This window comes from Siphateles boraxobius, unplaced genomic scaffold (genome assembly GCF_051911475.1).
Source record: "Siphateles boraxobius isolate OS27281-9 unplaced genomic scaffold, OSU_SipBor_1 7, whole genome shotgun sequence".
Classification (NCBI taxonomy): domain Eukaryota; kingdom Metazoa; phylum Chordata; class Actinopteri; order Cypriniformes; family Leuciscidae; genus Siphateles; species Siphateles boraxobius.
The window spans coordinates 18279263-18305219 of record NW_027509197.1 but is presented as its reverse complement, the minus strand read 5'-3'; the positions used below and the strand labels follow the sequence as shown (position 1 = coordinate 18305219).

The 25957-nt window shown below is 39.2% G+C and overlaps 1 protein-coding gene across 1 annotated transcript; it reads right to left on the bottom strand.

Annotated features, from left to right (window-relative positions):
* Positions 1-53: 53 nt before the first annotated feature.
* Positions 54-24919, bottom strand: ints6 (integrator complex subunit 6). The gene is made up of 18 exons (XM_077216575.1): positions 24477-24919; positions 24307-24384; positions 23751-23900; positions 20285-20374; positions 19222-19405; positions 8509-8634; positions 8051-8199; positions 7605-7757; positions 6406-6538; positions 6197-6291; positions 5994-6104; positions 5701-5916; positions 5260-5386; positions 4905-5047; positions 4644-4815; positions 4163-4507; positions 3721-3814; positions 54-1528 (listed from the first exon to the last, which is right to left on the bottom strand). Exons 1-18 carry the CDS (start codon positions 24585-24587, stop codon positions 1435-1437), a joined length of 2571 nt encoding a protein of 856 aa, XP_077072690.1. The 5' UTR covers positions 24588-24919; the 3' UTR covers positions 54-1434.
* Between the last annotated feature and the right edge of the window lie 1038 nt (positions 24920-25957).

Here is a 25957-nt window from a genome sequence, read left to right as displayed (position 1 = left end):
TGCAAACTTATGGTTTTAAGTGTATGTGGGGAAAAAACACTGAACATGGAAAATTTTGCAATTCTTTTAATGGCATTGTGCCACTGAGAAATTAATGACAAAAATGTTATATATTTACATGACTATTCAGTGTAAAATAGACTTTATTCAAATACATACAAAAAAGGCTTTCCACCAAAACATTCTCTTAAATAATATTTTCAATGTCACCATGTACATATATACAGCATAATAAAAATACTTTTTTTTAAAGAAGCCACAGATTTATCTATAACATTTATGATGAAGATTTGGTCCCTACATTAGGGTGCAGGGTTAGGAGGGTGAGACGCACAAAGACCAAAAGAAGCTAAGGGATACTGAAAATTTGGCAGTAATGTAGGAATACATTAGCAGCAACTTCCCATGTCAATGAATAAGTGGCTCTTGACTCTTTCATGGATGTTTAAATATCAACTTTATATCGTTTGCATGTTTCATTATTATATCATTCTGGGTGTTACTTCTGTAAATCAAATTTGGTTACTTAATGCAGAACTGTCATTTGCGATTTTCAGCAAAGATATCAAAGTTCAAATACGTGTTACAGTCCTAACTTATTCACAGAAATTTGCCATGGTTCCGTGTTTTGAAAATCAGATGACATGAACCTCTTTTGCTAGAGGCAATGTTATCGAAGTTATGTGGAATAATGATTGGTGGTTTTTTAGAATGAAAAAAAAAAAAAGTTCCAAGTAACTTTTTTTTTTTTAGATAAGAGCTTTTTTTGAATATCAGGAAAACAAAACTTCAGAAAGATGTTCCTCTGCTGCCAAAAGCTAAATCTTTTGCAACGACATCATTCCTGAGATGAGTTATTTTATAATCAATGATTTTTGGAGTCTACAAGACCACATTTAATTATAAAACCTCAATGTCACTCAAACCTCCAACATTAAATAATTGCTTTGTAACTCGCCTTTTTATTGGTGGAGAATATTGCTGATAAAGATCTACTTTCCGGTAAATAATCTTGTCTGAAACAGAATGCAGCAGTGATTTTGCAGAGACGCTATTCTCGACTGAAATTTGAAAACATGTTTATATTGGCGATCAATGCCATTTGTCAAGTTGTCACAGGGAACTGTGGAAGCAGAATACAAAAATGCAAATGAGATGAGGCGGAATTTAATGCCATTCAACCAGTTCTCTTTGGCACAATTAGATGGGAAAAAACGTCTAAGAAAAAGAAAAGGAGCAGTTCGTTTATGACCATCTGACATAGAAACATTCCCATATCCCCCCAGTCCTGAGGTTTAGAGACAATCCACCAAGTCCTCATCGATAAAATCAGCTTCAATACTGATAAAAACTGGAGACACACGAGTCCCAAGTAACGTTACATAAATAGTGCAGATCTGTGCAGGAGTATTTCAAGTAGGGCAGATGGAGTGCTCAGAAACCGTCCAGATGATTCATGCTGTTGGCTCTTAAGTGAATCTCCTCTAAGAAGTTCTCCAGCTGCTCAATTAAGACCCTCTTCTTAAACCTGTGCACGCGCACAAACAAACACACAATGTAATTAATTAGTAATTAGATATATTAATAGAATAGTAGCGTAATTTTTATGGATTAATGCATTGAAAGTGCAGACATGTGTTCGCACATTAATCCCAAAGTACACTTCAAACATGTACCGAAAGTGATAGCACACAAACACAGGCACACCGAGGGGAAGGGCTTAGGGAAGTTTGCGAATGCATGTCTAAAAGTGGAGTAAAACGCAGGCAATGCATGCACCTATTGTTGAGTGTCCAGTAGTTTGTTGTTCTGTCTGTTTCTTTTTTGACTGTGAATTAGAGGCTGACATTTTTTCGGGAATCCCGCGGGATGGGAAACAAAATCACTATGTATCACGGGATTGGGACGGGAAAGGAAAGGAAAAAATGTCAGTGGGAGTGGGCGGGACGTAAAAAAACTATGATACCCAACTTTCTACACAAATATACAGTTTCTATAAATAAACTCTTTAAATTTTGAACTAAATTCTATTTGCCCCGTCTCTTTATGCTCTCCTGTTTGCTTTGGTGTGGCTGGTAAAGTGAATGACGTGCTCCTCACACCCGTACCAGTTGGTGGCTGTAATTTGCGCCGACGTCACAATTACATTGCGCCGTTAGCTGGGGACAAAAAAGTGAAAACTGGAGGCGGCCACTACAAACCAGCACAGATTCGGCTACATAATAAGGATCTTAAATTATTATTATTATTATTATTATTATTAAATGTCATCTTGTTGTGTTTCTGGGTGCAAGAATCACCTACAGGATCCAATTTGAAATTTTATCGCATAATGTTTTCTAAATGATTGATTATTTGTGAATCATCTATGATTGTAGCGTATACATTGTTGTGATTGATTGTGATAGACTTTTTGAAGAACCTTGTAAGAAAGAATAATCAAATACATAGTTAATTTATCTAATTTTAATACATAAAAAATATTTTTATTTCTAGAAAACATTCACATTAAAATTGCACTGTAATGTCACTCTTTACATTGTCCTCTTCTGGCCTTGGTGCTGGGCAGGACCGCGCAATGTAACGTTGCCACAAGTCAAGACCATTCATTACAGTTATAGGCATCTAAAGATTTATATGCCCTCATTTTGTCTTTACGCTGGGTTTCTCTATCAGCTAGGTGTAGAAGTCAGGCCAATCACTCAACCGAGGTAACGTTAATCCTGTCAGATCGTCCATCCATTGACAGAGCGTGTATGGGTCGGCCAATCTGGTTCCGTCCATTAAAATTAACTTTTGCAAATAACAATCGCGGTCCTGGACAGTGAGTGACCTTGCACTTTAAGATCAAATCTGAATTTCTCCCGTCATTGTTAAAAAACAAGCTAACAAAACTTGCAAACTAGCGTTAGTGAAGCGGCCAGAGGGGTCGTTCTGCCTCCACCTAAGCTCCCCCACATAAAAACATCATGTTTACCAACTGAAAAGGGGTCTATATGCACCAAGTTGTATACAATGCCAACCATCAATAATATTAGAGAAGCTTCCCTTATACACTGTGTTGCCGTGAAAATCACAATCAAAATGGAGTCAGACATGAAAGACGCACTGATACGACTACTGTCGGAAAACGATCAATCAGTTGTGCTCCGCGACATTTCAGGGCGATCTCAAGAAGGAAATCTTAGTTCAAGAAGGAAATTTGGTTTTTGTTGAAATTTTGTTCTTTCAGTTCAATAAAGTAACAAACTGTGCTATGCTCATATCTGAACTGTATTTTTTTTACTGTAATTGACAGATTCCGGTCAAAAAAACACAACACGGGAGTGGGAAAGAATAGGAGTCATTCTTCTGGGATTGGGACGGGATTGGATGTTTTTTCGTGGGATTGGATGTTTTTTCGTGGGATTGGGATGGGACAGGATTTTTTTTGTGGGAGTGGGATGGGAGAGGTTTGAAAATACACTCCCGTGTCACCCTCTACTGTGAATCCAGTGCTGCCACCTTGTGGACCAACTGATTAGTGGCAAACAAATTCAAGACGCATATATGAACTGAGCGTACAGTGAAAAATCTAGCTCCATGCATTCTACGTTGATAAATTTTATTTCATACACTGCAAGTAGATCCTATTCTATGCATAATTTTTTACATTTGGGCTTCACTCTTCGTACAAATACCAATATGTAGTTAAACTACTTCAAAATTTTGAAAGTTTACCTGGCAGCCTCTTTGATTATGCTTTGCAGGAAGATCAGACGCGTTTCCAAACTGCCCTGGATTTGCTTGAGGAGGTAGAAGATTTTCTCATAACCTGCGTTAAGGACCGTGAGAAAGATTTGATGTATGGTGTCATTAGCAATGTCAAAAAATAATTGTAAAACCACAGGAACAAATGAATTTCCCAAAGATCATTAATATTGTACAATGTACAAATAAAAATAACAAAATGGAACCCATCTGTAACAATATTACAGATTTTTTACATTTAGCAAAAGACGCAAACATGTCCATTTGATTTCACAAGACAAAGCGTTGGTGGGAGACCACCCCTCCTTCGCTTATTGGACGCCATCCAGGAAAGAGCATCAAGAGAGGAAATGATGGAAACACTTAAGCAGTGTTTAGTTGCAGACATCTGCGCATGTGTGGCGTAACTTACGCCTTCCAGGTTTCCGGATCTCCTTGGTGATGAGCACTCGGAGTTCAGAATTCAGCTCCTGGCTCTCTTCGTTTCTGATTTTCTTAAGCTGGCAGGGGGAAGGGTAGCGGCATGGGGCCTCCTCTTCACCCTCACTGCCCAGAGAGAGCTCGCTCTCGCTGGACTGGCCATTCTCCTGAACTCTGTCCTGCTGGTTCTCAATCTCATCCGACTGGAGGTGGTTCCTTTGCTCGATCGATTCAGACTCTGGCACAGGACTCAGCTCCTTGTCAGAGTTGTTGTTGTTGTTTGACTCGAGATGGTTGGTGATGTGGTTTTCCAATTCTGTGTGATCATTATCCGCTGCTGTGTTGGATCAGATATGAAACATGCACAAGTAAAATTGGAGCTTCCATGTTTTAGACACCAAGGAACCAGAATTAAGTTGATTGTCACACCTGATACTAAAGGTTTTTTCTGCATGAGTTTATTAGTTACTTACTTCTGGGTGGTGTTTTTGGAGGTGTATATGCCCGTCCTGGCCGAAGCAGTGGAGACATGCAGCGCCTGCGTTTGGGGGCCCCTACTCCAGCAGGACTGCTGGACTCTCCAGGACGTTTGCCTTTGCCTTGAGTGCCAGTAACAAATTCATCTGCCTCATCCACCATCATCGCCTGACATGAAGAGAAGAGAAAAAGTGCTATTTGCCTGAAAGTCAAATCTGTCTAGTGCTTCTTTTTGAAAGCCTGAGATCTAAAATTACCTTCTTGTCCAATTTGAAGGGGTTACCAAAAGTGTGCAGACGTTTAGGCTGATCGGGGTCTGCCTCTCTCAGAGGGGCCGGGCAATGCTTCAAGAAGTCCTGATAGTTGCCCATCTGAGCTATAGGCACACTGTGAAGCTGATCTAGAAAGAAAATATTGATTTGAAGTTACATAAATAATGTTCAAAAATGACGATATAAATGTCACCATGAAATTAACCTTATATCACAAATGGAAGTCAAAGGTTTGCAGTTCTTTCAGAAATCAAACTAAATGTAATCAAGAGAATCATCCAGACATTCAAAAAACTGCTCCATGGAAATCAATAACCATTTATGGCTGTCTGAGCATTACCTTGATCTTGTCCTTTCAGAATGCAGATGCTAGAATGCAGAAGGTTCCGCCTCATGCGACTCAGCTGGTCCAGCAGATGAGCTCTTGGGATATCATAGGGGTTCCGCAATCCTTGTGGTTTTAATGCCTGTGTTGTTAAAGAGGATAATGGAAAAGATGAGGGATCTGAATTGGTGATGAGGGATCGGAACTGACCATTTGATCATTTGCTGGACAATACCCTGTTGAAAAGTTGGTTATGCACAAAAAAAAATTTGATTCTAAAAAGCAAATGTTCCATATATACTCAAAACACTCGCAGTCAATTCCAGCCTTTTAAAAATTAATCTCACATTGACTTGATATAAATTTAGAGAGCTCATGTGTATGTGTATTGTGGATCTCCTGGTCTTGAGCACATGAAAACATCTACAAAGTGTGCAGTAGTGTACATGCACGCACTTTATTCAGAGCAGCTAATTGAAAGCCGGCGAACTCCTTGGTGTTTGCCTCCATTGGCAGAGCTGGCCCATCTCCTATGATACTTTGCAGCAGCTGTGTGAAATCCTTTCTGTGGGCCAGAGAGAGGGCGGCGCTTCTGCAGCGAAGTTTAATCCCACCTTCTGGCACCGCCTTTTTCCCTACTGATGCACAAACTCTGTCTGCCTCGACCTTCGTCTGTAATATATAAAATATAACTAATATATTGTGTATATATATATATATATTATATTATATTATATATTAGTGCACACCTGCTGACTGAGCTTTTTGAGATAGGACACAACACTGTAGCTGAGGCCATACTCCATGTTGTCAGCCAACAGGTTTGGAGCTCCCATCATTCTTAGTGCTTTCCGCAGGGCCTGAAATAATCAGGATGAAGGAAAAAAAGAAAATAATTTAATTGAATTACTTTTGTAATGTTAAAATGAACATGAGTGATTCCATTACTTACAGTGATGTAGTAGGGAGGCATTGTTTTAAGGTAGTTTTCAAAAGATTGTCGCCACTTCGCTGGAGGCTTGAACTTATGGACAGTAATCAAGTCATCTATAAATGCATGATAAACAGTTATGTGACTTATATCCATCAACAATCAAAAAAAATACAAAAGCAAATACAGTGTCAAATTCTGATAAATGAGATGTTACTAACGACACTTACCAAGCAAAGGCAGCACCACAGGGTAGTTATAGGGCATGACAAACAGGTTGACACAGGTTAGAGCTGTGCTTGCCTTCAGATAGCCAAATGGCTGCCCGAGTTCCCCGTATTTAGCACTATTACACACAAAAACCTGAGAGAGAATAAAACGTTACAGCAATAAACGTTCAGCCATAGTAGAGGTGCAAGTTAGTGAATTCTGAGGGTGCTTTCACACTAGCACTTTTGGTGCGCACCTGGGTTCGATTGACGTCAGAGTTTGGTTCTTTTGGATGATGTAAACACTGTTTTCCGAACTCAGGTACACACCCTCAAACCATACCCGAATCGGCATAAAATGGGAGTAGCGTGTAAAGCTGTGACTGCAGGGTCCTGCAACTAAATCTGCGATCTAAACTTCTCAGTAATGAACTGTAATAAATTCAAATATGGATCTCGATCATATTGTTTGCGATTGTGGTTGCTGAATAAATGCACTTACGCAACCTGTGTGAAAATACAAAATCTTTTTTGTGGCTATTTTAACAGAAAACATTAATGTAATTTGGAATTAATATTAGGGATTTTACTGTTCTCATTTTTGAGGAGAAGTTTCTTGTTTTACCAGTTTTCTTAAAGTAGACAGAGTGTTAATGTATATGATAAATATCCTAAAATAAATAAGTACACTAGATGAGGTAAAATAAAGTTGACATTCTCTTGATTTGTGCTTATGGTGAAAGTGCAATAATTATAATGTAATATAAAAATAAATTTCTCAAATGACAACAATCTTTGCGATTATAATTTTGCACAAAATACTCCTTTTCAGTTTAACCATTATGCCGCATGATGAAAAAGTTAAACAAACAAAATAAGGACAAAAGTTGACTGAATATGATAAAAACTAGAAAGTAAATTTAACAGGAAAAAACACTAAAACTAATTCACAAAAGCTGACAAAATCAACTAGTTCTCACTCATTTTACTGACAAGTGTGATTGACTAAGCAACAGGGGTAAACAGCTGCTGCTTTGATTATGAAAATAAACCACAGTTCAGACAAATACTATAATGTGAACACAATCCAGTGAGGGCAGGGGGAGCAATCAAACTCCAGCTTAGAACAGGGAATCGAACCAAGTGTGAGAGTACCCCGAGTGAACATACATGTTCCCCGATTAGCATGTATGGCACTAAAATACTGATTCGAGCAGTACCTGCCAGCAGGTGTGCGGCGATTTCCTCTCCAGTATATACTGAGTGAGCGGAGAAGGCTCTAGCTCGTACTTGTCAAAGGGCACTTTATCAACCACCATGGGCTCTGAATCCACACATGAAAACTTTACTTGTGGGTGAGATGCACGTGGAGGCTGCAGAGGAACACAGGCAACTGAGCAGACTGACAGCACACTTACAAGTTTACATTTCACTGGAAAAAATACAGTATATATATAATTTAACATTTACATCAAAGGCTATGTTCATGGAAAACTAAAGAGTAATAAAATTTGCAATAGTCATAATAAAAATTATATTTCAATTAATTGTATACAATCATTTACATTACACTAGAAAAACCTAGAACATATACATATTACATTAGATTTAAAAAGGACTGAACAGATGCTACAGCATACACAAATTGAAACATTTTTTCTCATACCAAAGTAGGAGAGTTCTGGTCAGGCCAAAAGGACTCCGGGATAGGCCAATGGCCAACAGGAACACCAGTTTTAGGGTTGGGTCTGACATAGATCAACTTATGACAGCTGTGCCATGATTGAGGTCCATACTTCATCTCCGCTGGACCATCTGGAAGAAACAAACCGTAGTGTCATTAATAACGGCTTGGTTACATTTTTTTGTTAAGCATACACTACCATTAAAATGTTTGGGGTAAGATTTTTTTTCTTTGTTTTGGGAAAGAAATTAATACTTTTTTTCAGCAAGGAAGCACTAAATTGATCAACAGTGACAGTTAATTTTACATAGTTACAAAAGATTTATATTTCACAATATTAGGTTTTATAGTATTTATTATCCATTAATAATTCGATTTATCATTAATAGGTGCTTTACTGCAATACTTCTGAAAACTACAAAAGCCTGGTCCTCCTTTACCTTCAGTGGGTGGAGGATCAGGTCCAGTCTTCTCAAAATTGATAACGACACCACTCTGGATCTTCTGCACCAGAGACTCCAGGCACTGGTTCAGCATTCTCTGGGAAAACACGCTGTATGAGCGGCCTAAACAGAGCGGGAAACAGTTTACTTGCATCTGACATGAGATTTAACTTGGGTGCTTAAAATGTAGGGATGCACCGATACGAAAGTTTTGGCCATAATTCTTTACATTTGAAAGCCGATAACCGATATATTGGTTGATAAATCTGAATTTTGATACACTTTGATAGCCTGTATACATAAACAAAAGGCTCAACATTAAAAGCCATGTCCCTAAGACTTCAAAAAATCAAACATATACAATACAGTAGCCTACTTTGAACCAGTGTAAGATTCCTTAACTTTTATAATTAATTTTACACTTGATTGGCCAACATTCTTTATTAAAAAATGGTAACAATTTATAATAAGGTTTCATTTTGTTAGCATTAGTTAACATGAACCAACAATTAATGAACAACACTGAATGAACAATACGATACAATTTTTATCCTCGTTTTCGCAAGGGCCCGGTTGCAGTCTCTTTTTTTCTATAGCCACTCTGAAGTCTTCTGCATTTTACAACAGGGTGAGCTTTCTGCCTCTCCTCTCCATAAACTTTTGATTCTGGAGAACGTCTCTAAACTTAAAACTAAGCGAATACTAGTCACACAGGCAAAAGCAATATATCTTTACAATCATTTAAGTTTCTACTTTTAAATTATCTAATTTAAAACGAAAACAAATATTCTCAGATTATGTAAACTGTATGAAAAGAGATGCCAGTTGCACTTCTCATGGAAACTCATTATCTGCTAAATCAAATCAAATCAAATCAAATCCTTTTATTGTCACACAACCATATACACAAGTGCAACAGTGGGTGAAATTCTTAGGTGCAGTTCCGAGCAACATAGCAGTATGACACGATGTGACGAAAACAATTACAGCAAACATCAGATTTACATAGATTACACATCTAATGTGCGCACAATTACTCACAGTACCATATACACTAACAGAACAATAAATAATATACAATGTACAATATACAACAGTTTACAATATACAACAATATACAATATACAACAATTTACAATATACAACAGTATACAAAAATACAAAAAGAGGTAATTATACATAGAATAGATACTCGTAAGGTGCAAATATATATATATATATATATATATATATATTATGTAAATGCAGTAGGTTATGTTGTGCTGTGTTGACAGTTAGAATGTTTATGGTTATTGATCATGAGGGATCAAGAGTTTAGAAATCTAATTACTTGTGGGAAGAAGCTGTCATGGAGTCGGCTGGTGTGTGTCCTGATGCTGCGGTACCGCCGGCCTGAGGGTAGCAGTGAGAGCAGCCCATGGCTCGGGTGGCTAGAGTCTCTGATGATCCTCCGAGCTTTCCTTACACACCGCCTGGCATAAATATCCTGGAGGGAGGGAAGCTCACCTCCGATGATACGGCTGGCAGTGCGCACCACCCTTCGCAAGGCTTTGCGGTTACGGCTGGTAGTATTGCCATACCAGGCAGTGATGCAGCCAGTCAGGATGCTCTCGACGGTGCTGGTGTAGAACTGTGTGAGGATGTGGCGGTTCATTCCAAACTTCCTCAGCCGTCTCAGGAAGAAGAGGCGCTGATGAGCCTTCTTCACGACGGCCTCAGTGTGGACGGACCATGTGAGTTCCTCTGTGATGTGGACACCGAGGAACTTGAAGCTGCTGACTCTCTCCACCGGTGCTCCATTGATGGTGATGGGGCTGTGTTCTCTGTCGTTCTTCCTGAAGTCGACCACTAGCTCCTTGGTTTTGCTGATGTTGAGGGAGAGGTTGTTCCTCTGACACCAGTGCGTCAGAGTGAGCACCTCCTCTCTGTAGGCCGTTTCATCGTTGTCGGTGATCAGACCTACGACCGTAGTATCATCAGCAAACTTGATGATGGAATTAGAGCTGTGAGTTGCCACGCAGTCATATGTGTACAAGGAGTACAAGAGTGGGCTGAGAACACAGCCCTGTGGGGCTCCAGTGTTGAGGGTCAGTGATGAGGAGATGTTGCTGCCTATTCTAACCACCTGGCGTCTGTTTGACAGGAAGTCCAGGATCCAGCTGCACAGCAAGCTGTTTAAGCCCAGAGCCCGGAGTTTCACATCAAGCAAGGAGGGCACTATGGTATTGAATGCTGAGCTGTAGTCTACAAATAGCATTCTCACATATGTGTTCCTCTTTTCCAGGTGGGAGAGAGCAGTGTGTATTGTAGATGCAATAGCATCATCAGTGGAGCGGTTATTGCGGTATGCAAACTGCAGTGGGTCCAGTGAGGAAGGTAGAACAGAGCAGATGTAATCTCTGACTAGTCTCTCAAAGCATTTACTGATGATGGGGGTCAGAGCAACAGGGCGCCAGTCATTTAAGCAGGTGATGTTGGTTTGCTTCGGTACAGGTACGATGATGGACGTTTTGAAGCATGTGGGGACTACAGACAAGGAGAGGGACCAATTGAAAATGTCCGTAAAAACACCAGCTAGTTGGTTCGCGCACTTTCTGATGACGCGGCCCGGAATACCGTCTGGACCCGCGGCTTTACGGATGTTCACCCGACGGAAAGATCGGGTTACATCCGCTACAGAGACGGAGAGTGTACTAACCTCTGTAGCTTCAGCCGCGAGAACTCTCTCCGCGAGGGGGATGTTAGTTCCCTCAAATCGAGCATAAAAAGTGTTCAGCTCATCTGGGAGAGAGGCAGTGTTGTTCACTGTGGAGTTTATGTTTCCTTTATAGTCCGTAATGCTATTAATTCCCTTCCACATGCTTCTAGAGTCGGTGGTGTTGAACTGTCCTTCAATCTTGTCCCTGAATTGGCGTTTTGCTGCTCTGATAGTTTTTCGGAGGGCATAACTTGCTTGTTTTTGCTCCTCCGCACTCCCGGAGTTAAAAGCGGAGGTCCGCGCGTTGAGTGCTGCACGAACATCGCCATTAATCCATGGTTTCTGGTTCGGGTAAATCCGTATTGTTTTGATCGGAACAACGTCTTCTACGCACTTCCTGATGAAACAGGTTACGCTATCAGCATAAGCCTCGATGTCGTCATCAGAGGTCGACCGGAACATCTCCCAGTCCGCGTGATCAAAACAGTCCTGAAGCATAGAGTCTGATTGGTCCGACCAGCACTGGATCGTTTTGAGGGCGGGTGTTTCCTGTTTCAGTTTCTGCCTGTAAGCGGGCAGAAGGAGAACGGAAGAGTGATCCGATTTGCCAAAAGGTGGACGGGGGAAGGATTTGTAGCCATCCCGGAAAGGGGAGTAGCAATGATCCAAAACCCGGTCCCCTCGTGTGTTAAAGTTTATGTGTTGGTGGTATTTAGGTGCTATTTTCTTAAAGTTGGCTTTGTTAAAGTCCCCGACACAATGAACGCGGCCTCAGGGTGCGCGGTTTCCTGCTCGCTTATTTCCCCATACAGTTCCTTTAGTGCCCGGTCTGTGTCGGCTTGTGGGGGAATGTACACAGCCGTGATAATGACCGCTGTGAATTCCCTCGGTAGCCAGAATGGTCGACACAGAAGCATGAGAAATTCCAGATCAGGAGAGCAGAAAGACTTGATAGAATGTACGTGCCTCTGATCACACCAGGATTTGTTGATCATAAAACATACACCCCCACCTCTGCTTTTACCTGAGAGGTCTTTAACTCTATCCGCTCGGTGCACTGAGAACCCCGCGGTTTCGATGGCCGAGTCTGGAATCTCAGCAGACATCCAAGTTTCTGTAAGGCAGATAATGCAGCAGTCCCTCGTCTCCCGTTGGAAAGAGATCCGCGCTCTCAACTCACAGAGCTTGTTGTCTAGAGACTGAACGTTTGCTAGCAGAATACTGGGAAGCGGGGGTCGATTTGCACGCCGTCTTACTCTGACGAGAACGCCGGCTCTTCTTCCCCTTCTCCGGCTGCGTTTCCGCGGCCAAGCTGCCCAGACAAAGGGCTCCGCTGCCGTGTTTGTAAACAGCGGGGCATCACTGAAGAAATGAAAGTCCGGTTTTCGGTGTTCGATTGCGGAACCAATGTCCAAAAGTGTTTGTATGTCGTACTGAATAAGACAGACAACATCCGAGACAAAAAACAAAAGAACTGTAAACAGAACAAACAAAAAACTACCATGTTGTGACGGAGCTCGCAACGCAGCAGCCATACTCGGCGCCATCTTGAACTCTTCTAATGCTAATGTAGGTTTTGCAAGTTCAACATGGGTTATAGGTCAAAAGTTGAATGTAGGGATGCACCAAATATTCGGCCACCGAAAATTTTCGGCCGAAAATGGCCCAAAAGAGCATAAGAGCACTTATCACCGAAACAATACGGCCGAAATGCTTTGATGACGCATGATGAAAAAGTTAAACAAACAAAATAAGGACAAAAGTTGACTGAATATGATAAAAACTAGAAAGTAAATTTAACAGGAAAAAACACTAAAACTAATTCAAAAAAGCTGACAAAATGAACTAGTTCTCACTCATTTTCCTGACAAGTGTGATTGACTAAGCAACAGGGGTAAACAGCTGCTGCTTTGATTATGAAAATGCACCACAGTTCAGACAAATACTATAATGTAAACACAATCCAGCGAGGGCAGGGGGAGCAATCAAACTGATGGATAATACAAAATGCTTTCTGACATTTTGACAGAAAAAAACACCAAGAACAAAACATTTTATAATTTGGATGGCTGAATGATGTTTTCCTCTTATCTGAGTGACCATGAATGATGGAGTAATTTAAGATAATCCATGCGATTGCGATCACCCCCGTGTGATAATCGAATCCAGATTAAGTTAACTCAATACAATATTTCAACTTTACACATCCATCCCAGCCCGTTTACCTTCAGGAGTCAAAAGTGTGACTACTGTACTGTCCTCGCTTATGAACTCAGTCAGACGGCGGACCGCGGGATCGAGCCGGATTCTCTATTGCTGCTGATTTTCAGTCTCTTTTTAATGATAGGCCTCACGCATCTGTCAATCATCCCTGCTTGCTATTTGGGGAATGAACCCAGATTGATTGGTCGAACACTTCTTCTTTTGCTGTTGCTTGATTTGAAGACTGCGCATGAACAGAGGCACGTCGCCAGGTTTTTGCGTAGTTTAGAGAGACAAATCGTACCAGCGTACTTTGAGGTAAAAATGCGTATCCTCTACGCAAAATGCGTACAGGTTGGCAGGTCTGCTGTGTCAGCTGTGTTGTCGATGTCTCGAGAGAAAAGAAAGTGCAGAGCGCGAAAGCACCAAAGTGACTGAAGGATTGCCGTAAAGCAGTATCTCTTGTTGTACGATGTGTATGACATCATTGACATTTTAAAAGACTTTTTAAAGCAAATAAGTGACTCTAAAAAATCTAACACCCAGCAATAAGTAATTTCTTTGCATCTCCTTTCGAATACAACATTCAAATTACTAGACAAAAAATTATATCCTGAGAAAAGTGGATTTTGAGGGGTATAGCTCCATAGACCTCCATATATATATATATATATATATATATATGAAGAGCTCTTTTCCAAAACGCGATAAACGCCATTTAAAAAAAAAAAGTTTGTTATGTCATTCTGCTGTGTACTGAACCTATTCACTGCCCCATCAACGTTTCATGCCAAATCGCTATATTTCCTTGTTTATAATGTACTGCAAGATGCAGTTTCTTTTCAAACCGCGATAAGCGCCGAAACTTAGCGTGAGCGTTCTACACAATCCAACACGGTGGCGCTCTGAACAGAGGTTTGTTTATGTTCATTCATTCCTCAATTATTGATAGTTTTCTAGTCGAATAGTAGTAGTTAATTTAAGCCATTAGTTTAATCACATATTTAAATTGATTTAATTAGGCTACTTGTATGGGAGAGAACCATAATGAGCGTTTTTAATTGCCTATTCCACATCTCAACGCACGCATAAAGTTTGCCACAAAGAACCGGCAAAACTAATGATTATGTTGATTACGTCAATAACAAAAAAATAAATAGGAAATCACTAAAACGAGACAATGATTCTGATTTTATTACATTTATTCTAAGTTAGTTTAGTTTAATTTATTTATAAAGCACTTTACAACTGCACCTGCAGACCAAAGTGCTGTACAATCAGCAGCATAAAACAAACAACACATAAAACATAATGCAACTTACAAATACAGATAACTAGCCGAACCTCTCAAATGCTAAAGACAAGAAATAATTTTTAACACTGGAATAGTCTGCCTCTTGAACTAAGAGAGATCACTTCTTTAAATGTATTTAAAACCAAAGCCTCGGACCTGCAACAGCAAAGGCCTGATCTCCTTTTAACTTTAAATGAGATCGAAGGACAGAGAGCAATGATTTATTATTTGATCTTAAAGACCTAGGTGCTTGATGAAGAGCAATAAGCTCAGATACATAAGCAGGAGCTAACCAATGTACTGCTTTAAAAACATACAGCAGAGTTTTATATTTTATCCTGAAATCCACTGGTAGCCACCTCAGAGAAGCTAAGACAGGAGAAATATGCTGACTTTTCTTAGCACCCACCAACAGCCGTGCCGCTGCATTCTGGACTAACTGCAAGCGTGATATAGTGGTCTGACTGGACCCTACATACAAAACATTACAATAGTCGAGGCGGGACAGAACAAAGGCATTAATAACTTTTTCTAAATCTTTTCTCAACAGAATAGACTTTAAACGTGCAATAGTCCTAATCTGGAAAAAGCAACTCTTAACCACGGCACTAATCTGTTTATCAAATTTCATATCTGGGTCAAACACAACACCTAAGTTTTTTACTTGGTCATGGCAATAGTCTTACCTGTGCCAAAGTATGTTGCAAAATCAAAGCATCCTCTGGCAGGACCAAAAAGCATGATCTCAGTTTTACTTTGGTTTAACTGAACAAAAGTATTAGTCATCCAGCTCTTAACCTCCTCCAGACAAGCCAACAGTGCGTTAAAACCACAATTCTCTCCTGATCTCAAAGGGAGATAGATTTGTGTATCATCGGCATACAAATGCTACGACATGCCATATTTTTTAAAAATCAAACCCAGGGGCAATATTAGGGCTGCAACTAACGATTATTTTGATAATCGATTTATCGGACGATTATTTTTTCGATTAATCGATTAATCGGATAGAAATTAAATTAGATTCTTTTTTTATTATAACTAAATAAAACCGTAAATCAGGGTATTTATGTGTAAAAGTGTAATTTAAAAAGTGCAAAAGCCACACATTGAGTTTTACTAATATCAATATTTGCATTGTTTTTAATGATAATTGCTGATGGCAAGTTGACAAACATGATTATTGTTAAAAAAATGATATCCAACATATTATGTTTTAACACAATTTTTGTTAAAACAAATTTACACAGACATGTTGTTCAGATGTGAATATCTGAACTAAAAACATCTAAAATATATAATTCATTTAATTTTTATTTAAAATTAATTATATATAAGGAATATAAGGATAAAGAATATAATAGATATTATATATAATATATAAAAGAATAATATAAGGATAAATTGATTAAATAAATATAGAAAGACTGAAAACAATTGTGTGAACGTAGAGCCGCAGTAGATCGCGTTTGAAAAACAATTAAAACTTAGTAGACAAATGCTATAAAAAGAGAACGGAATGGAGGTAACGTTACCCAGCAAGCTAACAGGCTTCAGTAAAGGACAGGAGAAATTATGCATTAGTGCACAATCATTCGCTGACAACCACTGAGTACAGTGACTAAAAAACAATATTTTACTGCTGCTGTTATTAACTGCCTTTATATTTAGTGCTTCGCTTTGTAAAGACCGTTTTAATTTAACCTATTTCTGCGGTAGCGCGATTTTAATCCATCACTTACGTTGCGAGCGAACTGATTGCGCAACCTGATGCTCGAGACAAAATACAGACATCCCAAGATCCCGGAAGTCCCGGGAGTCTCCCGCATATTGATTGCGGCTCCCTGATGCCCGCGAATTAGTTCAAACTCCCGAAATCTAGAGCGCGCAAGCAAGAGCGCGCATGCGAGACAGAAGAGACTGCTCCAAACCGTGTAGCGCGCGCGCTCGGCAGAGCGCCTGAGGGAGAGAGACCTTGCGTGTGTGTGCGTACCAGTAAACGCTCCCCGTGACGTAAGCAGACCAACTAATCGATAATGACATTCGTTGACAACGATTTTCATAATCGATTTTATCGATTAGTTGTTGCAGCCCTAGGCAATATGTACAAAGAAAATAAAATTGGGCCTATAACAGAACCCTGTGGAACCCCACAAGTAATGGGCACTGCTGTTGAAACAAAATTACCATACTTTACTGAGAATGCTCTATCAGTAAGATACGACTTAAACCACTTTAAAACTGTCCCACGTATTTCAACCAATTTGGATAACCGCTTTATGAGAATCACATGGTCTATTGTATCAAAAGCCGCACTCAAGTCCAATAAAATCAGTGCTGCAGCATTACCTGCATCTCTGATTACACAAAGGTCATTACCAACTCTCAAGAGTGCCGATTCTGTACTGTGACCTGCCCTAAAACCAGACTGAAATTTATCTAAGATGTCATGTATACTTAAAAATGATTGTTCTGTGAAAAATTTTGTTCGTGAATGACAGATTTATTGTCCAAAGGACAAGCACATGAAAAGGCTTAATGTTGAGCCCTGATTATTAATTTTTATATATACTACCGGCATTGTAACAAAAAGCAGGTGGAAAATCAGCGAAGTTACACTTTAATTTGAGTTCACTTTTAAAACGTGCAGTCCATTGCCTTTTCCACTCTACACCTTTGTCTTTCTGTGATAAAAGTTGTGATTGATAGTGGATAATAAATGTATTACTGATGGTAGCATGGATGCGCTGCCAAGGCTCATGCAGGAGAAATCTAAACAAATGAGCGCAGCACACACAAAAGAAACTCAGTTAACATACTATCTATAAAAATTCAAAATTTGGGGTTTTACATATGTTAAGCAACCTCACACGACGAGTGCTGTTTTCCTGAATACCATCACGATTGAAAATGTGACATTGCTTTCCTACAACAGTTCAATAAACAGTCAAAGTCACTTACATTTTAGATACAGTATTGGCTGTTTTTGTTCTTTCAAAGATCAAAACAAAGATCACAGGAGAATTATAGCTCATTTCACAGAAACACTCAACCATGTTTTCATTACTGAATGATTCAGCAGTTTGAACAAATCAGTTGAGTCAAAGATTCACTGACCCATTCATAAACATCCGTCTCATTCTTGAATGAATCAGCCGTTTGAATTAATAAATCATTGACTCACTCATTAAGACGGTCGCCTGCCGCCACCTACAGTGGTTTAGTGTTATGTTTAAAAGTAGTTTCATTCTTTCCAACATTTCTTATTTGAATATTTAAAACAATTTCATAACATTATTTTATTCAATTTTTCAGTCTAAATGATTTAATTTGATCAGCCCTAAAAAGGCTAACAGTCCTAAGGTGTCTTATTCTAAATAATTGAATTTATTGATCAAATTTAGGAATTTAAAATGAAAGATGAAGCATACATTTAATACGATTGGGGGAGGGGATGCCCTTTAAAAGGTGCAGATATTTCAATACGCAGATTTAAATATATCAAAGCTGATTGAACACTGATGAGAATATTGCATAAGAAAAAAATTTCTTACAACAACAACAAAAAATTCTAGACAAGCAACTTTTTTACTCTGACACGTGAATGAGAGATTTATTGTCCGAAGGACAAGCACATGAAAAGGTTTAATGTTGAGCCCTGATTATTAATTTATATACCGTATTTTCCGCACTATAAGGCGCACTTAAAAGCCATTAATTTTCTAAAAAAACGACAGTGCGCCTTATAATCCGGAGCGCCTTATATATGGATCAATTGGTTAATAGGATCAATTGGTTAATAACGCAGAGCGTTATTAAATTCGCCGCGAAATCGCGCTCGTGTCCATCTTATGCCTGCTTTGTCACACGGCCAGTTCAACCGCGTATAAATCAGGCTGTGTGTGTAAGTCACATGCCCGCTCACGAGCGCTCACTCTTACTAACAGACATACGAACAGACACACTGTCCCCGGAGCTGCTCGCGCGTCACAGAATGTTCATAAAGCGTTCCCCGTTCACAGTAACCGGGTCGTCTCATTCAAAACAGCCAGCTGTTGCGGTCAACGAGCCGCCGCACATGAATACTCGTATGAGTCAGGCTGCGAATGTAAGTTACGTGCCCGCCCCAGCGTGCTCACGCTTACTAATAAACGCCTCGCCTCCGGCGCCGCGCACTCGCTACATTCCCTTTAGCACATCTAGTGGATGCATAACGGAAACCCAGTCAAACGTTAGACTGCAGTATCTTATGCGCCTTATAATCCGGTGCGCCCTATACAGTTAATGTTCTAAAATAGGTCATTCATTGAAGGTGCGCCTTATAATCCAGTGCGCCTTATAGTGCGGAAAATACGGTATACTACCGGCATTGTAACAAAAAGCAGGTGGAAAATCAGCAAAGTTACACTTTAATTTGAGTTCACTTTTAAAACGTGCAGTCCATTGCCTTTTCCATTCTACACCTTTGTCTTTCTGTGATAAAATGTAAAAAAACTTTAGTTAAATGCATACACACCCCCGGTGACCTCACACATGGGTGTAATAGGAGAAGAGTCAAGAGGAACTCCACCCAACGGTTCAGGATCAGGAGAGGAGTGGCCTGGAATGCGGAGCACTAAAGAGAAGAGTCGCTGGTCCCATCTGAAGGGCTCTTTGGTCAGCTCACTGCCAGGCAATGGTGTTGTCAGGGGTAAATGCAACTGGAGCAGAGAAAAAGGATGAATTAACTCATGTCAGCACATAAATGGAGAAATCCCTGGGGGGGGAAATTCCTGTAGTAGACACTGACTTGAGTATTACTCATTTTACAAGCTAGAGAATGTTACTTTTACAGAACTGCAAGTCGTACTGTTAAAGGAGAACTCCGGCGCAAAATGAACCTGGGGTGTAATAACACATTGGTACTGTTCTCTGGGATTTGTTTTCATGATAGCAGGAGCCATCTTTGGGAAACAGCCTCGACCAGTTGAACCACTAACGCCATGCTAAGGGAACTGAACTGTGAGATTCCAAGTCACAGTTCAGCTCGTAGCACAACGTTCGTGGTTCAACTGGTCGAGGCTGTTTCCCAAAGTATACGCGATGGTACTGTCTTTATAAAGTATATTATTATTAAACTGTCTGTACACTTACAAAGTTCTCAGTGCTTCGGTTTGTATGTAGAGACCCTCATTAAGCTACCGTGTTAGTGTGGGACTATTTTGAGCCTTGTTAGTGGTATTAACTAGCGATCTCTTTTTACTTATTATATGCCCCATATACTAACATTATAAGCTAAACAGTTTTTAGAGATAAAACTCTTTACACTCGATTATCATGAAAACAAATCCCAGAGAACAGTCGACTCGGTAACAATGTGTTATTACACCCCAGGTTCATTTTGCGCCGGAGTTCTCCTTTAAAGAGAACAACGGAAGATAGATATGGGAAGGAAGGAGCAAACTATATCAAGAGGAAAAAGTTTAAGTGGAAAAAAACAAGCTGGGGATAGCAAGCACAAAATAAAAACAGGAAACCCATGACTAGACAGGATGCTATCATGAGTCCTCAAGTCCGGCCCATACTGACACATGACCTACCTCATCTTGTACCCCAGAACTGCTGGTCAGTTTGGTGCCATCAGTTATGGCCAAAATTATAGCTGGCTCCAAGAAAAAAGGGTTTCTACCCTGTAAAACACAAGACAAAATAAAAATGATAAAATAACCATAAAAACTGAGCACCTGCAGTGGAGCTCAGTAGACAAAGGCATAGCTTCATACACCCACTCTTTTTGATTTTAACACACTGACTTCATTATACGAATCTAAAATATGACATCTATTCACTAATAAAATAATGTGTACTCAGTCAGTTAAATGCTCTGCTCTTTCAATGATTACACTAAATTGTATCTTCAGCACAATGCAGATTTTATGGAGGAGTCATTTCTGAAACAAACACGTAAACCAGAAACAAAAGAGATCCATTACTATGCAATCACAATAATATAGAGAGTTTGTGTCTAAATTTACCACAGGCAGGGGAAAGATTTAATGACCCCGATTTTCTTGTCTCATGTCCACTACATGCAGCTCTATTACATGCTAATAATAAAATCAGAGACAGAATATATTGACTAAATTATAACCGAAGCATATTTTACAAATTCTTCTTTTCGGTTCAAAAAATAAACATGTAAACAAAAAAGCTGGGGCCTATACCATGAAGCCGTTTTAGGTAGCTAGCCACAGTAGCTTGGTATGTTTTAGTGTAGTTTGTGCCAACACTGGGTTTTAGGCACCATGAAAGCGGCTCAGCTTTTAGCGGCGTTCATCTCAATTGTAACTTACGCTCCACGCAGAGCCGGCCCGAGCCTCTTTGGGGCCCTAAGCAGAATTTGATTTGGGGGCCCCCTCCCACCACGCGGAGTCACCTTTGCTTGACGATTATTGACACAAATGTCATGCTATAATGTTACATTATAAATCAAACCAGTGAGGTTATGTATTAATACAAAATAAATACTTAATAAAAATAGATACTTGAATAAAAAAGTTTTAACTTTTACTTTACTCTTTGAAACTTCTGGAAAAAAAACTGTCACAAAACATATTAAATAAATTATATGCAAATGTGCATTAAATGTGCAATGTTCAACAACAAAATAAATAAAAAATAGACAAACATTAATATAATCAAAAATAGAATGTAACAAAAAAAATAGATACTTCAATGAAAGTGCGTCAGTATTCCACTTTTGTTTTTAAAACGTTTAACTTTTACTTTACTCTTTTACTAACTCTTTGAAGCTTCTAAAAACAAACTGTCTCACAACATATCAAATAAATGAATTGCTAAAACAATGAAGAAACTAAGAAATCAGAAACATAACAGCAAGGGTTCAACAATGACAAATATTGTTGAAAACTGTGAAAAAGATTATTATTTCTCAGCTGTCTCAATACAGTGGAACTGTCCTCAAAATCTTTCCTTCCTAGCTTTTATGGAGGCAAAGTCACTGATGACATTGTACGGTATTGCTTGGCCAACTTTGTTATTAATACTAATAACAGCAGTCTTCATTTACCATCATTATTTACACTCATCAAGCAATTCCACACCTAAACTCATTCTATTTGCAAATGAGGCATAATTGCAGTATGGTGAACACTTAACATGGTGATCTTCTGCAGCCTAAATATGAGGTTGGCACCGCTACATCACTCGCCACCATATTAATAAAATTGAAGTCTATTTTCATCACAGAAGTCTCCCCACCCAACATAGTATATTTTCTTATAAAGACTAATACCATCTCTCACCAAAGACCTTAAAGCAGAGCGCACATGCGCTATTTTTGCCTATGAAGCAGGAACGTTCACTTCAACACGTACAGCAATGCTTACATATATAAGGTTAAGTTCCCCTTCAGCTGTTTTCTCGAACTTAACCCGATATCTATTGATACGTGAAATACACCTAGATAAATGTAAATTAATGGGAGACACTTCACTGTTGATGGCAGGGATTTAGCTCTGGTGATGGCTTATATAAGATCATGACTAGCTGCTACCTCAAGTGAGCACAACTTGTGCTGCACAAAACATACTTTAAATAATCACCCAAAACATACCTTTATCTTGCTATTTTTTCTCCTCTGTCCTTTTCTTTTTTATCTCTTTCGGCACCAGAGGGATACGTCCTTTTTTGTGACATGGCTTAACATTACCGTAACTATGCGCGGTTGCGCACGAATTGTTAATGCGCGCGAGGTGTCTAGTTTATGTGCATTATGCTGGCAGACACAGCAGCAGTTGTAGGCAGGTATATTGATCACGCAATTTAGAATTTTCGTGTCTTGAATTATTTATTTATTCATTTATGTCACTTAAGTTATTTAATATGTTAAAAAATAAAATAAAAAAAAGATTGGCCCCAAGCAGCCACTTAGTTCGCTTATGCCTCGGGCCGGCTCTGGCTCCACGGATAACCTGCTCGGGGGCAGGATACGTTCTGGGTAAGAAATCACAAACCAAAAGGTTTGCAGCCCAATCAGCTGTAAGCAAAGTGAGACATCTCTGATGCAATAAAGTCACTCTTCCAGTTTTTCTTGCTCCAAATAAAAGGTCAGTACATAGGAAAAAAATAAGACAAAATCTGGCTTTTAGTGATGATCATAATTATTTTTTTTATGATTTATATAATTGTTATACCCTTAATCCATTAGACATGAGAAATTTTAGTTTAACGATTATTACGCATTTAGTTTAAATATTTATAAATGCATACAAAATGTAAAAAACTTACATGTTCAACTATATAAACTAACTTCACAACTTTCCCTTGTACTGATAAGGCAAAATGTTTTCTTTGAGTTGTCCTCTTTCATGGACAAGGTTCTTCTTGCTGTTTAAATGCATTTATATAATTTATATTCTTCAATCTCTTAATCTTCAGCGGAAGATAAATGAACCACGCTGACTCTTTTGTGAGAAGTGAATAAGGTTTTTTCCATATTTTTAAGGCATGTAATTGGTTCACTACTGAGGTCACTTTCATGTGAACAAATTCCAAGTTGATGATCAGTATCATGGTACAAACAAAGCTTAACCGGATTTGTTTGGTTTTGTCAACGCAAAACCAATCTCGTAACCCTTTAGTTTGTTCAACTACCACAAAAAAAAAAAAAAAAAAATCTGTGTGAGGAAATCTTGCATATGTTGCATTTTCCCAATTCAACATGCAGAGATACAAGAACTGTCCAGTAAAAAGCTTCTTAGAATTTTTTGTTTACAACCAATGAACTAAACCGACACTCAACCTGGAACAATTTTAACTAGAGCAAACTTTCACAGCATAATCGAGGTTCCACTTCAGTTAGTCATCGCCCTTATTTGCATCCACGATGCAGTTTACTTATTACTACAGTGTGTCACCAGGGGCCCTTGGGATTGTGTTGGCACAGTGTGAACCTATTGGGTGCTTGTTTAACTGTGAGATGTTGGGGATGGGCTCATGGGGTTAGGCCACAGACTTTATACCAGTCCCTGGTTTATAACATACCTGTCCATAGTTGTCTATCCCCGAAACTAATCTATTGAGATTGAGCAAATCAAAAGAGGTCCTTAAAGACTGGCCGATCGACGTCAATCCAACTGCTTGAAGGTTCCTCAGCTCGGTCATAAAAGTGGCATGACTGTCCTTCCATCCGGCCTGAAATATCAAGACACAGCAAATGATTAGTTCATCTAAAGAGATCCTCACATCACATCCCTTCAGGCAGACACATTGATCTGAAACTGGCTGAGGCAATCATGTAAAGAGCAGTGATGAGTACGCTCTCTCCCTCTCTTTTGGTGAGAAAACTAAGTTAGTCCCCCATCTCTCTTTCCTCAAACACACACACACACACACACACACACACACAGAGCTCTCTGGCTGCTGCCACACAGAACAAAATGTCGGCCATGTTTAAACACACAAATTTATGCTGGGCAGAATGTTTTCACACCACACATTTAGACGTGGTGTTTTGAAAGCCAAACAGACGAAGCGAGTGATTAAAGTATCTGGAGAGAAATAAAACAGGTTTGGAAAGAAATAAGAGTTTGTAAGTTACCTTAATTCCAGCCGGTGCTTCCTCGAAACTCACTAACATGTATCTGTCTCCCCTGCTGGCCGGATCTCTGCTCCTCAGCTGTGGAGAAAAGTGGATGGAAACGTAGGTTTTTTGTAAGTTTTCAGTAAAGTAAAAATTTGGAGCAGAGACGTGTATTCATTTAACGTTACCTTCAGGAAAGTCTCAACTGCGCCCTTCGCTATGTCCAGATAGCTAGTGCCCAAGTGGGAGCGCTGGTTCATGGAGGCGGACGTGTCTATCAGAAAAAGTAACACGGGCATTGTGTTGATAATCGCCCTTTCTACATGGACCGAGTGTCAGTGCAAGCGGACAAATGCAGAGCAATCTTTTGTTCGCCTCCTGTCGCTGCTGTCAGCACGCTGCTAGCCGGCTAATGCTAACTGTCTCGCGCATTCTTTCTGTCAGAGTGTAACTGTAGTTAGTGTTGAAAGATCGATGCCTTGTAAACTTAAGCAAACCTCAGACCCTGGGGGGGAAAGGTTGTTGATTTACAAGGGAAACGGGTGTTGTTGCTGTAATTTGAAAGAAATGCCAAACTTTTATCATGGTAACTTTCTGTTTAGTTTACGTCCATGATTCTCCTCACTCTGAGATCTGCTCGCGGGCTGCAGTGTTTTTATTCTGCGTTCAGCACTTGACTCCGCCTCCCAAGCCCTGCCTGAGCAGCGTGCGTCAAAACGCCTTAGCTGATTGGCACCTGAAAATCCTGTATTAGCATATTCTCAAAAAACGAAGCTCTACTGGAGCATGCGCCTTTGTAAACAATTTGTTTTTTTATTGCATACACATTAACATTGTACATGCACTTTCGTTCAAATGCAGATACTGAATTATGCATACAAAAATAAAACATAAAAAAGAAAGAAACGAGTACAAAAATAAATTAAAAGTATCCATCAAATACATATCCTGTACTCTGTAGCTTTTTAGTCTTTATAGCTTTTTTACTCAAAGAGTCTCCAAGTCTCTACTAAAAGTACAGTTTATAGTTATACCTCTTTTTAAATTTATGTAAATAATGATTTAATGGATAAAATCAGTTTATACTCATTTATATATTACATACATTTCCATATAAAGAGATCCAATAAGGTTCAACCTTGGAAAGTTTTCATAGAAGCACATAGTACGATGTAGTGACATGCTTTTGTTGCTTTATTGACATTTATTCCTGTTCTATGTTTTTGTTTTTGCTAGTAGTTGTTGGTCTTTGGAAGCCCTTGCTCTCTTTATACAAAGTGACAAACATCAGGAACTTCTTAGAAACAAAGATAGAAACAACAGAAGAACAAATGTATTATGTTACCAAACATCATGAGCCAGCATGTGCATGAATGACATGTTTATTACATACTCTGCAAAATGATTTGGGATGTAAAAAAACCTCTGGGAGAAGACTTACAAGACAAAACTAATTAAAAGTAAGGGATGCAGCCATTTAGTTAGGCTTTCTTGTAGAGATAAGAGAATGAACAATAGTTCTGTGGTGTCTGTCTGCACATGATATGATAAAGCCAGACTATAAATAGAACCATTTCGTCTCTGTGCTTTTATTGTTTAGACCCAAGTATTATTTCAAAAATGTTGAGAAAAAAAGGAAAACAGACTAAACTAAATTATTAAATTAATT

Bases quoted from the DNA above. Each gene is read 5' to 3' on its own strand.
- ints6 (XM_077216575.1), bottom strand. From the start codon at position 24,587: ATGCCCGTGTTACTTTTTCTGATAGACACGTCCGCCTCCATGAACCAG. The intron at 23,901-24,306 runs GTAACTTACAAA...TTGATATTTCAG, and splicing joins AAGCACCGGCTGGAATTAAG to GCCGGATGGAAGGACAGTCA. The intron at 8,635-19,221 runs GTGTGTATGCAT...CGCTCTGTTTAG, and splicing joins CATGTGTGAGGTCACCGGGG to GCCGCTCATACAGCGTGTTT.